General features: G+C 40.6%; 1 protein-coding gene across 13 annotated transcripts in view; it reads left to right on the top strand.

Moving 5' to 3' along the window:
- KMT2C (lysine methyltransferase 2C) overlaps positions 1–15,969 on the top strand; it is a 208,107-nt gene that overhangs the window by 166,186 nt on the left and 25,952 nt on the right. For all 13 annotated transcript variants that reach the window (XM_061996228.1, XM_061996240.1, XM_061996232.1 and 10 more), the window contains 11 exons: positions 26–163; positions 336–368; positions 444–563; positions 3,534–3,672; positions 3,931–4,145; positions 4,263–4,336; positions 6,789–6,971; positions 7,609–9,489; positions 10,529–10,854; positions 11,730–13,522; positions 14,884–14,995. In XM_061996228.1, coding sequence (XP_061852212.1) covers positions 26–163; positions 336–368; positions 444–563; positions 3,534–3,672; positions 3,931–4,145; positions 4,263–4,336; positions 6,789–6,971; positions 7,609–9,489; positions 10,529–10,854; positions 11,730–13,522; positions 14,884–14,995 — 5,014 coding nt within the window. The remainder of the gene's footprint in view (positions 1–25; positions 164–335; positions 369–443; positions 564–3,533; positions 3,673–3,930; positions 4,146–4,262; positions 4,337–6,788; positions 6,972–7,608; positions 9,490–10,528; positions 10,855–11,729; positions 13,523–14,883; positions 14,996–15,969) is intronic.

The following is a 15,969-nucleotide window of genomic DNA, read 5'->3' as shown; positions in this document are numbered from 1 at the left end:
AACTTAATATTCTGTCTTCCTTCAGGTGGATTGGATATTGGTCCCATCTCTGATGATCCTTCTTCTCTGCCTCAGCCGAATGTCAGCCAGAGTTCACGGCCATTGAGTGAAGAACAGTTGGATGGAATCCTGAGTCCAGAACTGGATAAAATGGTCACAGATGGTAATTTTTTGGTTCTTGGTCTTCTAGAAAACTTAAGTAGAAGTCTTCTCCTTTTATTCCTCAAATTATTTATCTATGTATTGTCACACACCTTTTTGGACTTGGTTGCAGGATTCATTTTTATTGTATCTTTTGGTGACGACTCATTCTGTGTTGTTTTTGCTTTGTCCAGGTGCTATTCTTGGCAAACTGTACAAAATCCCAGGTACGTTCTGTAATCTTTGTTGTCTCATACATTTTGTAAACAATAGCAGCCAACTCATGCACAGTGTTTTTGCAGAGCTAGGAGGAAAGGATGTGGAAGATTTGTTCACAGCTGTCTTGAGTCCAGCAACCACACAGCCAGCTCCGTTGCCACAACCTCCACCTCCACCACAACTTATGTCTTTGCACAGTCAAGGTACGTTCCTTTGTTAGTTTTAAAACAGCAGTCTGGGCAGGAGAGTCAGGCAGATTTTAAAGACTAATACAAAAGTAACACATGCCTTAACTTCTACTGTTGTTAATTTGTGGAGCTACCTTATGAAACATTATTCTAAAATACTGTGTTAGGGGGTATCTGATGAACATGCATTTAAATTTTGCTCATAGAAAAGGACAGTTATTTTAGATTTTTTTGACACTTTGGAGTTTTCATTTTAACTGACACAGCCATAATTTTGAAATTTGTCTGTGATAAAGCTTGTGTTCTCTCTGACTTTATTCTTTAATTACTTTTGAGCACCTACTCAAGGGTAAGAAAGGAGTCCGTATAACAGTGATTTACTGAGTCTTAATTTCCTTTAAGTATTCAGTTTAACATATTAGCTAGTCTTGCCCAAATAACAGAGAGAAAGCTAAGTAATACTGAAATGTGTCTGGGAGATTATAATTTGTTTTCTTTGCTACTACTCAAATTATCATGAGTTGTTAACAACCTGTTCTTGCTCTTAAATTGAAGGGAAGGGGCAGATTGATTTTATTTATTGCTGTTAGCAGTAGAGCATTGCCATTTTTTTAACAGCATCTGTGAGTATAATCTAGTGTACTCTTTTCTCATCAGACATCACCTCTAGTAGATTTTCCCCAAGCTCATATACGGAGTGTCCATTCTGTGACACTGGTACTACTACAAAAAGTAAAATGCAAATCAATTTAACAAGTGAATTATTCACAAGAATTAAAAGTAGTGGTTTCCTTGTTGAATGTATTTCCATAAAAAGGAAAGATTTCAAAAAGTCTTAGAAAGGAGAGTTTATTATCTTAGAAAGATAATACAGATATCACTGCCTATTTCCCCATTACTTTAGAGTATTTGGAGATAACTTCAACATTTGAATTGTGCATGATTAACTTCTCCTTGTGGGAACTGCCATAATTACAAAGTTTTGGATTTATAATTTGGTTCAGTTACAATGTAATGATCCACAAGTTTCTCTTAAGATAAATGCTTCACTAATGAGGAAGCTACCATCAAATTTGAGCAATTTCAAATAAAATTAATGCTCTCTTCTCATAAAGACACGTGATTCTACAGTGCAAACCAGAGGCTTGACTGTCCATCCTCTTTGTTAGGTCTTCACAGTTACCATATACTACCTATTTAGCAGCTACAGTAAAGCATGTCCTCTGAAATTTTTAGTTACTCCAAATCATATTTGCAGTGTAGTGTATGTAACCTATAGATCAGAAGACAGTCTCCTAAAGCATGAGAGAATGACACAGTGTCATCCCGCAGATGCATCTAATTCCTGAGCTACTTCTGTGCTTTTTAGGAAAGTACTGGGACAACAGTTATAATTGCACTGAAGTGACAGATTCAAAGTCCAGTGTTAATTCTATGTAGGAACATCTGCAAATACCATCTGCTGGAATGAATCTGCCTGTGGCACATTTGTCATATTGTAATCAAATAAATAAAATTTTCCGCCTTTGTACTGCTAGGCTGGACTTTTAATTAGAAAATGCTGATGCTCATTTGACTGGATTTATCTGTTTCATTGGTTACAAATTAGGGAGTTAGTAGATAATAAGGCTTACTCTGGTAGACTGCTCAGAAGTCTCAGAAGAGGAGATGTTTAATTCAGGTGGTTTATGATAATTCTGCAAGGACTGAAAACAGCGTTTTCCATGCTTGCTGCTTGAATCTGGATATAACAAACACGACAGACCGTTAGACCTTTAAGAATATCCTTTGGTATAAAGTGGAGTACCATAGTGTGGCTTGCTGCAAAAGTTTTGGAATTCCATTTAAAAAAACCCTGTTTTGTCAGACTAGAAAAAAAAAAATCCATGCAGGGATGAGATACAGTAGACAAGAATCCCTTAAGCTTGTAGGGAAGCAGTGTAAATGCATTTAAAATCTTTTCCAAAAATCACACAATCACAGAATGTTAAGGGCTGGAAGGGACCTCAAAGATCATCCAGTCCAATCCCCGCCCTGCCAGAGCAGGACCACCTAGAGTAGGTCACATAGGAACTCATCCAGGTGGGTTTTGAATGTTCCAGAGAAGGAGATTCAACAACCCATCTGGGCAGCCCATTTTAGTGCTCCCTCACCCTCACAGCGAAGAAGTTATTCCTTATGTTTCTTTGGAACCTCTTATGTTCCAGCTTGTCCTATCATTGGACATCACCAAGAACAGCCTGGCTCCATCCTCCTGACACCTGACTTCCTCTGGAGTCTGGGTCTCCTGAGGACAGTCTCCAGCAGTATAGACAGAGGCAAAAAAGGCATTCAGTAATTCTGCCCTCTCTGTATCATCTGTCACCAGGAACCCCCCTCATACAACAGTGGGCCTACATTGCCTCTATTGTTGGTTTTACCTGCAATGTATTTGAAGAAGCCCTTCTTGTTGTCCTTGAGCTCCCTTGCAATTCCAATGAGGCTTCAGCTTTCCTAGTTGCCTCCCTACATCCTCTGACAACAGTCTTATATTCATCCCAAGTGGCCATCCCTTCCTTACATGACCTGTAGACTCTCTTCTTCCACTTGAGTTTGCCCAACAGTTCCCTGTTTAACACTGTGGGTCCTGGCTCCCTTGCTTGATTTCCTACCTGCTGGGATGCTCTGACCCTGAGCTTGGAAAAAGTGATCCTTGGAGACAGACTAACTATCTTGGGCCCCTTTATCTACCAATACCCTGTCCCACGAGATGTCCCCTAGCAACTACTTGAAAAGTCCAGGGTTGTGATCCTGCTTGGTATTCTGTTCCTGCTGCACAAGATCCTCAACTCCACCATCTCATGGATGTTGCAGCCAAGGCTGCCCTGAACTGTAAAAATTAAACGTGATTAGTTTTTCATTAGATGAAGTGTCATTTTTTGACTGAGAACTTCCACTTCTCCCTTAAAACTATTTAACACAGTTATTTAAATTTCTTTTTTCCAGGAGAGAACACATTTTCAAGGGTACCCCCTATGAATGGTCTGATTGGCCCTAACCCTCATCTCCCTCATACAACTTTGACTACTGGAGGTGGACTAGGCAGTTTCTCGCCCATTACTCAGCAGCCATATCCTGATACCAGGTAAGTCAGGATGAGAAATAGAAAATACATGTTCTTTAACATTTATCACTTGAGTGTTGGTGTTATTAATACTATGTTATTAATATTCAACTATTCATTCTTGACAGACGCTACATAAACTTCTGTATTATTGCAACCTATTCACAACTGAAATAGCAAACAGAATAAGTACTTTGCCAGTCTTTTGGGGTTTGATTTGTTTTTATTTATATTGATAGTAAATGATCTCTAAAACAAAACCCTTTTCTGCTTTGTCAGGGATAAGAATCCAGCATTCAATCCAATGGTAAGTGATCCGAATAGCTCATGGGCACCATCTGCTCCCCCTTTGGAAAGTGAAGGCGATACAATGTCCAATGCTCAAAGAAGCACCCTAAAGTGGGAAAAAGAAGAAGCTTTGGGTGAAATGGCAACAGTAGCACCTGTTCTTTATACAAATATCAACTTCCCTAACCTGAAGGAAGAATTTCCAGGTGAGTAATTCACTGAATAAAGTTAAATACTTTGTAGCAATTTATGCATCTTGAAGTGAAAGACTGTAAAATAGACTGAGCAAAACCTTGTATATTAACACATTTTTTCATTCACAGACTGGGCTACAAGAGTGAAGCAGATTGCTAAACTGTGGAGGAAAGCAAGCTCACAAGAGAGGGCTCCATATGTGGTAAGTGCAATTACCACCTCCGTTCACTTACTTCCAGCAAACATATATTTCACTTTAAAGTTTTGATTTGTTTTCAAATTAAAATCACTTTATGTTTTGTTTTTAAATTAAATAAAGTTCTAGGATTTGTGAAAGTTCACTTTCTCCAAGAATGCCTTTGTAATTTAACTTGTATCTCTGAATACTCTTACCTTTACTCTTTGCTTTTCAGTCTTGGAAAAAACTATGTTAGTATCGTGCAATCTAAAGACATCAGCTGAAAGGAGAACATTTGTGGTTCCCACTGGCTCTGCTCTGGCTCCTTCTGCAGAGGATTTCACCAGTTTCTTCAGAAGGATAATAAATCATTATGGGACTTACCCCTCGCTTATCTTACCTGCTCACTAGTCTTTGCTTTATTGCCTTATTAGGGTTGCTGAAGTCTCTCACCTGTTGAACTAACGATTCCAGAGGTGTCAGTTCTCACATCCCTACTTTCTTCATCTTCTACTCCTTTAGGCTTGCCTTAGAGTCTCCTTGAGTATTTATTCTCTTCTATTGCTTTGTGGTGGAAACTCTTCAAATGTCTTCCATTTTTATCTCCAAAGCATTCTTCCCATCTAAGTCAAGTGAACACACATCCTTGTAGTAGCAATCTGGAGCTACGTGGTCATTGACTCCATTCTATATTATTGAACTTTTTAACTATATTATTCAAACTTTTTGTCCTTCCTGACTATCCTTAGCACATGTACATTTCTTTAATTTTCTGCCACATCCCCAGTCTCTTCTAATTCTCATCATCTGTTTCTTTGCAGCAGCAATTGGATGATCATTCTGACTCTGTGCACTTTTGTGGCTTTGTGGGGTTATGTTTTCAGTCCCTTAGCCTCCTCCCATCTGCACTTTTTTCAGTGTAGTCACATTAGTAAGCAAATTTGGTTCCCATATGTGTTGTTCCCACAACTCACAGCGTAACAGTACCAACATAATTTCCTACTGTACAAATTAAAAAATCCCCTTATCTCTCTGACAGCTTTCAGGGGATAAGTCATTACCCCAAACTCAATGTGGGAAGTGGAGTTCTTGGTCTTTCTGAACTCACTTCCACTTGAAGGAATTATTTTATGTTATCTCTTTGTATCACTTTGTGTCATCATTATTCTGCCTTTTATTCAGCAGCTCTGGACCTCTTGTCCATGCTATGTTTCACCCTGTTGATACCTCCTGTGTAGTATTTCTAAGATACTATCCAGTTAGATAGATGGAATACCATTATTTCTATTACTTGATGTTTTTGGTTTTTGTTGTTCTTAACAAATGCAGCCCTATTCTCCTGATGGCTGTCCAAAAAGCATCTGCAAAAATCATTGCTGCAAAAAACCTTGCTGTTTGGGAGGAGTGTGCTTGCAAGTGCATACACAAGTGTTTTTACATAGCAAGAAGCAGTTATTTCCTCACAGAAGTTACAGCCCATGTACTCTTGCCATTCAGCTGTTACTGGCATTCCTGGCACTGTACACACAAGAATCTGCTGCTGTACCTCTGCTAAGGGACTTGCACTCTGTGGGGATGAGTAAAAGCTACTTTAGAAATGAAATTCAGAAGAGCATTTAGTAAATTTCCACTTTAGGCTTTTTACTTTCCTTGGTACGCACAGTCCCATCACTTGCAGGGGAGAAGGATGCTAATTGTTTTGTTGCTGACACAGATGCTCACGTCCATGTCAATGTGCCATTGTTGGAGGGGAAGGATTAAAGACTTTTCTTACTAGGCAACCTCTACTTGACAACTGCAAATAAAATTGTGAAAAAGGAGATGCGAGGATTTGATTCAGAAAAGGAATCACATGCTAGATGGGTGGTAAAACAGACTCTTTGAAACTTCCATTAGATGCTTTAAAGTGCCAGTATAGCTGTAAAATGCCTCATTGGAGAAGAATTGCTGTTCTTCCATCCAATTTTTTCTGATCCATAAGCTCATATCCTGTGTTTATACTGCTAACTTAACACAGACTGGGATCTATAGAGGCTATTTAATGGAGTGGACTGTATTTTTCTTGTCATTGAAGTTCTCCACATTAGTGGGCTTTATTGATCTGAACATCATCTGCTGTGCTTGTGTCTTCAAATGGCAGACCACACCAATATGTGATTTGAATGGTAAACTGGTGGGATTCATGCTTTCTTGGCACAGCACAATACCTGAACACACTCCTAATGTATAGAAAACCTCTACTGCTAATAAACTCTTAGTGCTTTCCATGCATGTTAAATGCAGAATTTCTATGGAGATGAAGTATTTTCAGTTTGGAATTCCTTTTAAAGCACACAGTTTCGTTTTCACAAGCACTCCTGCGATTCAAACAGGCTGTAGAAATAATGTGGTGATAGATTTTGGAGGAATAACAGATGCAGTGTTCATCTAGCAAAAGAAAATAAGACTAACCACATTTTTTTTAATCTTTTCCCAGCAAAAAGCCAGAGATAATAGAGCTGCTTTGCGCATCAATAAAGTACAGATGTCAAATGACTCCATGAAAAGGCAGCAGCAACAGGATAGCATTGATCCGAGCTCACGCATCGACTCTGACCTCTTTAAAGATCCATTAAAACAGAGGGAATCTGAACATGAGCAGGAATGGAAATTCAGACAGGTGTGTTCCATTTAGGGTATTTTGTTATTTTTTTCCAGCTTTTTATTGCATTGTTGCAATCTGTTATAATAAAATCAATTTTAATCTTTCTTTGTAGAGGAGTATAAAGCCAGCCATTCTGCGTAGGAAGAAAATAGATGCTATCAGAAGAGAAGCTGCTGGGAAATGTTAGAAAACTTCAGTTTAAAACTTTGACTCCTAAATCCTACCTGTTATGGAAAATAGGTCATTCTTTCTCTGTATGGTTGGCTAGTACAGTAGTTCATTTTGATATACCCTATTGCATTAACTTTGTCCTGAAGACTAGTGCTTCAGATTGGGCTGGTGTCTCTCACATCAGTGCTACATCTGTCTGGTAACTTTTTGTCTTCAGAGTGTAAGGCTGGAAAGCGGTGCTGCTCTCTATGCAACCTAGGAAATGCTTCTTCCCAGGCAATCAAAGTGCACGTCAAGATAATTGAACTTTACAAATAGCTAGAGCCTCTCCTTCCATTGCATTAAAAAATTGCAATTTAAAATTATATGTAATTGATCTTGGACGTGTCCTAAAGTTTTAATTAAGAGATTCGGTCATCAGAAACATTTTGTATACACTGGACTTACAAGTGTAACCTTTTTCCTCATCATTTTAAAACAGCAAATGCGGCAAAAAAGTAAGCAGCAAGCCAAAATAGAAGCCACACAGAAGCTTGAACAAGTGAAAAATGAGCAGCAGCAACAGCAGCAGCAACAGCAGCAGCAGCAGCAGTTTGGTTCGCAACAGCTTCTGAACCAGTCTGGCTCAGACACACCTAGCAGTGGGATCCAGAGCCCCTTAACACCACAGACTGGCAATGGAAGTATGTCTCCTGCACAGCAGACATTCCATAAGGATCTATTTACAAAGCAGCAGCTACCTGCTACACCTACATCAGCGTCCTCGGATGATGTGTTCCTGAAACCACAAGCTCCGCCCCCTACTCCCACCCGAATCCCAGTACATGATCCACTGTCTCAGCCTCAGACTCCTCAGACATCATCACAGCAGATGTTTTCTCCAAGTTCCACAAACACAAGACCCCCTTCTCCGATGGATCCATATGCTAAAATGGTGGGAACACCTAGACCAGCACCCATTAACCAAAACTTTGTTAGAAGAAATACCATTGCACCATTAGATACCTGTGCACCACAGTCGTCCATCTCTAGGCCCATTCAGGTAACTGAGCCATCAGGAAGCAGGCCTTCGCCAGTCAGGGATTCCTGTTCTTCATCTCCAGGTAGCAGTGATCCCTATGCAAAGCCACCAGACACACCCAGGCCGGTCATGGCATCAGAACAATTCTCCAAACCACTGGGAGTCCCAAGGTCACCCATAGTTATGGAACAGTCAGGGAAGGTTCCTTTAACAACTGGGAACAGTGACCCCTTCACTAAGCCAGCTGCCAGGACTGACACATTTCCAAGACAGAGAGTGACTTCTGATGCTTATGCACGGCCGCCACTGACTCCCGCTCCTGCTCCCGTTGATGGCAGCCCAGGGCCTTTCAAAACTCCGATGCGCCCACCTCAGTCGCCGCAAGACCCTTACAGCTCCATGCCAGGCACACCGCGGCGCGTGGCTGTTGATCCCTATGAGAGGCCTGCTTTGACACCGAGGCCAGTAGATAACTTTTCTCATAATCAGCCTAATGATCCATACAGCCAGCCTCCCCTTACTCCCCATCCTGCCATGAAGGAGACTTTTGGCCATCCACCCCGAATAGTGCGTCAACAGAGTGATTCTTTTTCTCAGTCTGGACCCATTTCAAGGCCAGCTTCTCAGGACCCTTACTCCCAGCCTCCAGGTACTCCTCGGCCAGTTGCTGATCCTTATGCCCAGCCTCCAGGAACTCCTCGACCCGCCACAGTTGATCCGTACATGCAGCAACCACCAACGCCAAGACCTGCTCAGCCAGCAGATTTATTTGCCCAGTCCCCAGCAAACCAGAGACATTCTGATCCATACGCCCAACCTCCTGGAACACCAAGGCCTGTTCTCAATGATCCTTATTCTCAGCAACCAGCAACTCCAAGGCCAGGGGTTCCAGAGAGTTTTAACAGGCCTGCAATGACAAGACCAGGACTAATACCAAATAGAGATCCTTTCCTGCAGGCACCACAGAACAGGTTGCAGGGTACTTTTGTCAGGCCATCAGATCCATGTTCTCAAACTCCCAGACCTGCAGGACCTGCAATAACAGATTCATTTAGCCATGGTCCAGCTGCTCCAGCACATGACCCGTATGATCAGCCACCAATGACTCCAAGACCTCAGCCAGAATCTTTTGGAACTGGTCAACTGGCTCATGATGCTGCTGAACAGCCACGGCCTGGATCTGAGGGCAACTTCAACACATCTGGAAATTCTCCGATGAGTTCTCAAGGACAACAGTTTCCCAAAGTTTCACAAGTTCCTGGTCCAGCACCCACTGCAGGAGTAACAGATACACAGAATACCATGAATATGTCTCAAGCAGATACTGAGAAGCTGAGACAGGTGAGAGTAATGTTTAGTAACAATGGTATTAAAATTTCCTAAGTAGAAGAATTTCTGCCATTCTTCTTCATATTTGAAATTTCTTGCCATTAAACATAGCTATATAACATAGAATTAACTTCATTCACTTACTATGTTAATTTGGTCCTCCTGCACAGAACCATGAGATATATATATTATAGAATATAGAAACATCAGTAATTTTTAAGGAGTTTGGACAAGATCCAAAAATGAAGCAAAGGTTCTCTTTGAAGCTACTGAAGATGTAGATGGTCGGTCTGTAATAGCTCTTTTATCTGAAATGTGAGGAAAAGAAGACCTTGAAAGGACAATTAATTCTTTTCTGTGATAGAAGAGCTGTAGGACTGATTGTCAGTCACTTGTTAGCTGACTGAAAAAGGGAGTATATGCAAAGATCTCAGACTAGACATCTAACTTTTCAGTTGGCTGACATGTTGAGGTGAATCTTGTCTTTGCTTACTGTTCTTCAAGGCACATGCACTCCAGCATTTTGTCCAATGTTTGGCAAACTTAAATGTAGAATTCCATTTGACTTGTGGAAAACTGCTCAGTCTGTTATTTGGAAGGAGCTATGGGAAGTGAGTTTAGCAGAAAAAAAATGGGGGAATTTATCATGCAGAGTCGGAGTAAATGCTGCAGTTCTGATGTAAGTCTCTTCCTGGATTTTCTTCAGTGGGCTTCTGGTCACTTTTCTCCCTCAGAGTGCACTTTTTCATGTGGTAAAAGAGCCTACATTATTGGAACAGAAAAAGGAAAAGAGAGTTACTTATATGTTAATTGATAAAATGGATTCACATTATACGCTTTAACAAGAGCTCTGGAGATTTCAGTTGTGTTACCAGCACCTTGCACCATTTGATTCCACTTTTAATTTCGGAGGTGATTATGGTAGTTTATAATGGTTTTTTGTAGTGATTGAAGAATTCCTTTCCTCCAAAAGGCTTAACCTAGCAGAGTGCAACACTTCAAAATACGTCAATTACAGTGTCAAGCACAATGATTTATTTTTTTTAAACAGCGCCAGAAATTACGTGAAATTATTCTACAGCAACAGCAGCAGAAGAAGAACGCGGTTCGTCAGGAAAAAGCCTTGCAAGATGCAGCAGCTCCTACCCATGCAGCTCCTCTTCAGCATTGGCAGCAAGACAGCTTAAATCCAATTTTTAACCGCCCTCCTCCTCCGTATCCTGGGAATATTAGGTCCTCTGGCGTCCCTCCAGGTGGGCCAAGGTTCACCATGTACCCAAAAGACCAACGTGGACCATTTCCTACTGAAGGGCAGTTCAATAGACCTCAGTTTCCAGGTGACATGAATGCTATGGGGATGAGACCTCATGGCCTTAGGTAAGCTCTTCAGTGTCTTCAAACAGGGGTAGTTCTACATTTATAGAAATTGTTAGATAAAGGTTGTTTTGGTGTTTTTTTGATGAAAAAAAAAAGGTCTGTGTGGTTTACAGTAGTAGCCAGTAATCTTCCTGAAGTTGGTATGTACAGTGAGTTTTCCTGTATGTGCCTGTAACATTAGGTTGTGCATTTTAGAGTAAAGCTGTTTTACACTGTCTTTTTGGGGGGAATTAACCAGAAACTGAAATAGATAAACTGCACTACTTGTGAAAATTATGTGACCTGAAAGATCTTGTTGCCCATGGTTTTGGGGCATTTCTTTTTTTTTGGTAAGAAAAGTGAAAGGTCTGATTTTTAGCTTTTACATCTCAACGATGAGTAAATGTAATACTCTTGCTTTCACTTACAATGAATATGTAATAAAATGTCAACTTCTATCTGTGCCATTTTGACGGTGAATGCTATGCTGTAAAGTGAATACCAGTATTGCCACACGTCATCATCTCAGGATTTATTGTTTTCTCTATTTTGGTTTTGTTTCAGTAATTTCTGAATCCACACAACCTTATTTTTTTACACTGAGATGCATTAACATGTAGTTTATTTACTAAGATAATTCTTACTATCAGTTTCCTGTCTGTTTTTGTTGTTGGAATTGAAAACAGGTTGTTTGTTGAACATAATTAAAGCAATTATTTTATTGTAGTGGTAAAGCTCATTTAAATGTAAGCATAATTAGTCAGAATATTTATTTAAATATATTAACGAATGCATCGTGTAAAGCATTTTGGTGAACAGTTATTTAGTCAAATATGCCAGACTGCGCAGTCCTGAGGAAAAAAAAGATTTGTCTGTCTTTGATACTTTTATTTTAGATATGGGTTTCCAGGAGCTGGCCACGGTCCACCATCAGGTCAAGAACGTTTCCTCGGTCCTCAGCAGCCGATGCAACGGCCTGGAGTTCCGCCACAGCTGAGAAGATCTCTGTCTATCGATATGCCTCGGCCAGTGAACAATCCACAACTAAACAGTACCTCTGGGATCTCGCAACATTTCCCTCCCCAGGGAATTCCTGTTCAGCAGCACAATATATTGGGTCAGGCGTTTATCGAGTTACGGCACAGAGCTCCTGATGGGAGGCCAAGGCTGCCTTTTAATCCTTCTGCTGCAAATGTTATGGATGCGGCAGCACAACATCAACGACACGCAGGGTTTCTGCCCAGGCAGGAGTTTCCAGGCCCAAGGCAGGCAGAACCACTGAGGCATAGTTCTCAAGTTATGCCTAACCAGTTGCAGATATCTACGAGTTTAGAGCATATGTCTCAATCTCAGCAGGATCAAATCAATCCTGACAACACACCTGCACTTGTAATGCATCCTCTAAGCCATCCACCAGTTGCTGAGGCATTCCCAGGACCACCTTTGTCTACAGGTACACCAAATGATGAATCTGCAAACTTGCAGATTCCCAACCAACCAAGCGATGGTCTAGAAGAAAAACTTGATCCCGATGATCCTGCTGTAAAAGACTTGGATGTGAAAGACCTTGAAGTCAAGGATTTAGATGATGAGGATCTGGAAAATTTGAATCTAGGCACAGAGGATGGGAAAGGAGATGAATTGGACACAGATCCTCACCTTGATGATCTTCTAAGATCCGGGGAATTTGATATAATTGCATACACAGACCCAGACCTTGACGTGGGGGATAAGAAAGGAATGTTTAATGAAGAACTAGATCTGAATGTCCCCATTGATGACAAGTTAGATATCCAGGGCAAGACAGAAGAACCAAAACAGAAAGAAGGTGGTGATAGAACTGTTTCCTCTACAGAGTCTCAGTCTCCACAGAAGAAATCTGCTGCAGAAAATGAGATTAAAACAGAAGTACTTTCTCCAAACACTCAGGAGGAAAAGAAGAGTGAAAATGAAAAAAGTGCTGGAAATGCTGAATCCACGAGTACTCAGCAGGCTACTGAGGTGGAGGTGAAGGATGGAGAAAAGGCTCCTGCGCAGCCTGCTAACCCAGAGTTCCCTGACAAAACTACTTCAGTTCCTAGTCAAGAAACAACTGTGCCTAGTCCAGATGCTCAGGGATCTGCTCCACTGCCTGTTCAAGGACCAGTAAGTTCCTGTAGTATTTCTGGGTCCACACCAGTGCTCTCAAGTTTATTGGCTAATGAAAGCTCTGATAATGGTGAAGCAAGGACTCTGGGATCTCCATCTCAGTCTTTGCCACCACCACAAATGAACCATGCATCAGGTATTCCACAAACACTAATAACACCTGGTGGACAGATCTTGGAAAACACTTTAAATTCAAGTTTGACCATGGTTCCACAAATGAACCATAATTTTTCTCAAGGGTCACCAAATGCAGGATTTATTCAGGGTCAGTCATCTAATCACAACTTTGGGCCAGGACAAACATCTAATCAAACTGTGCCTGTAACAAATCGGCCTGGTCCTAGTGGCATGTCTGGTCCCCAGCAGATAATGCTTCCTCAACCATTAACTCAACAACAGAATCGAGAGAGACCACTTCTGCTAGAGGAACAGCCACTTCTTCTGCAGGACCTTTTGGACCAGGAAAGACAGGAGCAGCAGCAGCAGCGACAGATGCAAGCCATGATTCGCCAGCGTTCTGAGCCATTTTTCCCCAATATTGGTATGTGGGTGATCTGTTTGTCTGTGTTATGGTCTCTTTTTAAGAAATAAAACACTAGGTAGTTAAATAATCCTTGACACTGAAAGAAGGAGGTAGATCTATGGAGCTTGAAGATAACATAACAAAAACCAACCTGCCTAGTAGGTATAATGGAATTATGGAAATTGAGCTTGTAGGTGGGATTCTGTGGCAAAGCTCCTGTTGACACTCCCAAGATCAGGGAAACTGCATTACTGCTCATTTTTCTGACACCAGCTCTGTGACATATTCTTTTTATACTTAAGATTTTCATACATGATATAGACTAAATGCTCCTTTTGCAAACAACATGAAACAATCAAGTGCAATTGCTGACCTTTTGATATTTATCAGTCAGTCTACCAATTTTCTGGTTATGGTTTGTTTTACTACTATTTTATTTTCTGCCATATCGAGCGTGGGTCAAGAAAAGGGATCATTGAAAGCTGTATTACTAACTCATAAGCTGTATTACTAACTCATAAGCTAGGCAAGGCCTGGAAACATCTCAAATAATTCTGTATGTACTAAAAGTATTTAAGATAAGCTGTCATTCTCTGCATAATGGAACATAACAATTTGAGCATTTAGATCAAAACCATCACTATAATTAATCAAACATGAAAATTTGAGCAACATGTTAGTTCTAACTACACTGACTATCAAGGCTGTTTATTCCAAAGACAAGTTTAACCTACCCCTTGGGTAACAGTTCCATATTTATAGCATGGCTAGAAAGGGCTGTAGCCACCCTGGGTGTCTAAGATGCCCTCCAGAGCTCCCTTCCAACCTCAGCCCTTCCGAACTCCCATCTGTCCTGCTCTGTGTGAGGCACCTGAGGAGAGAGACAGCAGAAAGGCAGAGGTCAGTGTGCTTGTGGCCTTTGCAGATGCTGTATGGGGTGTGTGCCTTCCTGTTTGTGGTGCTACGGTCATAGCAGAGCGACTCTACCCTTTTCTTGCTACATTAGTTATGATGTGTCAGTTTGGCCAACTGAACCCACAGCAGCAATTCTTCTTCCCGATTCTTACTTCTATAAATAGTTTATTAACCTCATAGGCCAAATTTGATCTTGAGCCTTTCTCAGACTGACCTGCTTTTCTTTGCATATTCTGGCTGAAGAGAAGGACAGTTGCAGCCAGAGTAACTTTCCTTAGGGGATATATGAAATTACATCTTAACCACAAGTTTCAAAGTGGAGAGGACAAGTAATGTGAAACAATAATGGAATTATCTTGTTTTACGGATGATTTCCATATGAACTAGGTCTAAACAAGTCTGTTCCAGCTGATAATTTGAAATGTTCAGCTGTGTAGTTCCATTTTACTGTTTTTCTCTTACAGACTTTGATGCAATTACTGATCCCATAATGAAAGCAAAAATGGTAGCTCTCAAGGGGATCAATAAAGTCATGGCACAGAGTAACATGGGGATGCCACCTATGGTCATGAACAGGTAAGTAACACTTGGTACCATTCTTGAGGGCTACAAAATATAAAAGGAAGTGATAGAGCTTAAATGTGGAACAAGATCTTCTTGTTGTGTAGTTCATAGCCCAGGTTAAACAAGATTGTCTCCTAAGAATAAAACTAATGTGGCAGTAGAAACTATACAAAAATATTAAATCACATCAGACTTGTGTTCCAGGTGTAATGTCAATGGTCACAATGGCTTCACTGTTGGTGCTTTTCCTGTTTTCCCACTTATTAATTATATAGTGGCATATCTCATGCAGTGTGTTTGGAAACAGTTGGTGGCCGTGTAATGGTTAAAATTCATGTGACAGTATATCATCAAATGCTAAGTAGAATTAAGATTTAGCCCAAATAATGGAAATTTCATCTCTCTCTAAATCCATTCTGAGGACAAAAGGAGCTATGAACTGTGCAGGCTTCACCGTGACTGCCTTTACCATAGGCAAGGAGGCTATGAGCCAAAAAGGATCTGCGCCTTTTCTTTTGATGTGGCTCTTCAAACAGTGTGCTTTCTTCTTCCTAACACATACTTCAGTGTTCTAATGTAATACACATGGCTTACCAGAGGTGTGCATTTACCCAACTCTATTTGACTCTGCTGGTAACCATGGTATATAAATTCATTAAATCTTTTTGCTTGCTTGGTTTGGGGGTTTTTTTTGTATCCATAATATATTAAAATACAAATAACTTTATTGTGCATCTTCACTGATTCAGCACAGTACCTCAGTTTTGCTTCATCACTCTGAAAGTGTAAAATGTCATAGTTTCAACCAAGGGCAAGGTGTTGTAGCATCACATGAGAATTACTATTCTCCAGAATTAATATTCTCCAAAAGTTTGGTAAAGAAGTTCAAGAAAATGCCTATAAAATATTTGGATGCTTTGTGTAAGTTAATTGTAAACAAAAGGTTGGCTGTCCCCTGAAAGATCCACCATTTTTCAGAGTTACAA

Source organism: Colius striatus, chromosome 5 (genome assembly GCF_028858725.1).
Source record: "Colius striatus isolate bColStr4 chromosome 5, bColStr4.1.hap1, whole genome shotgun sequence".
NCBI lineage: Eukaryota > Metazoa > Chordata > Aves > Coliiformes > Coliidae > Colius > Colius striatus.
This window is presented reverse-complemented; position numbering and strand designations above follow the sequence as displayed.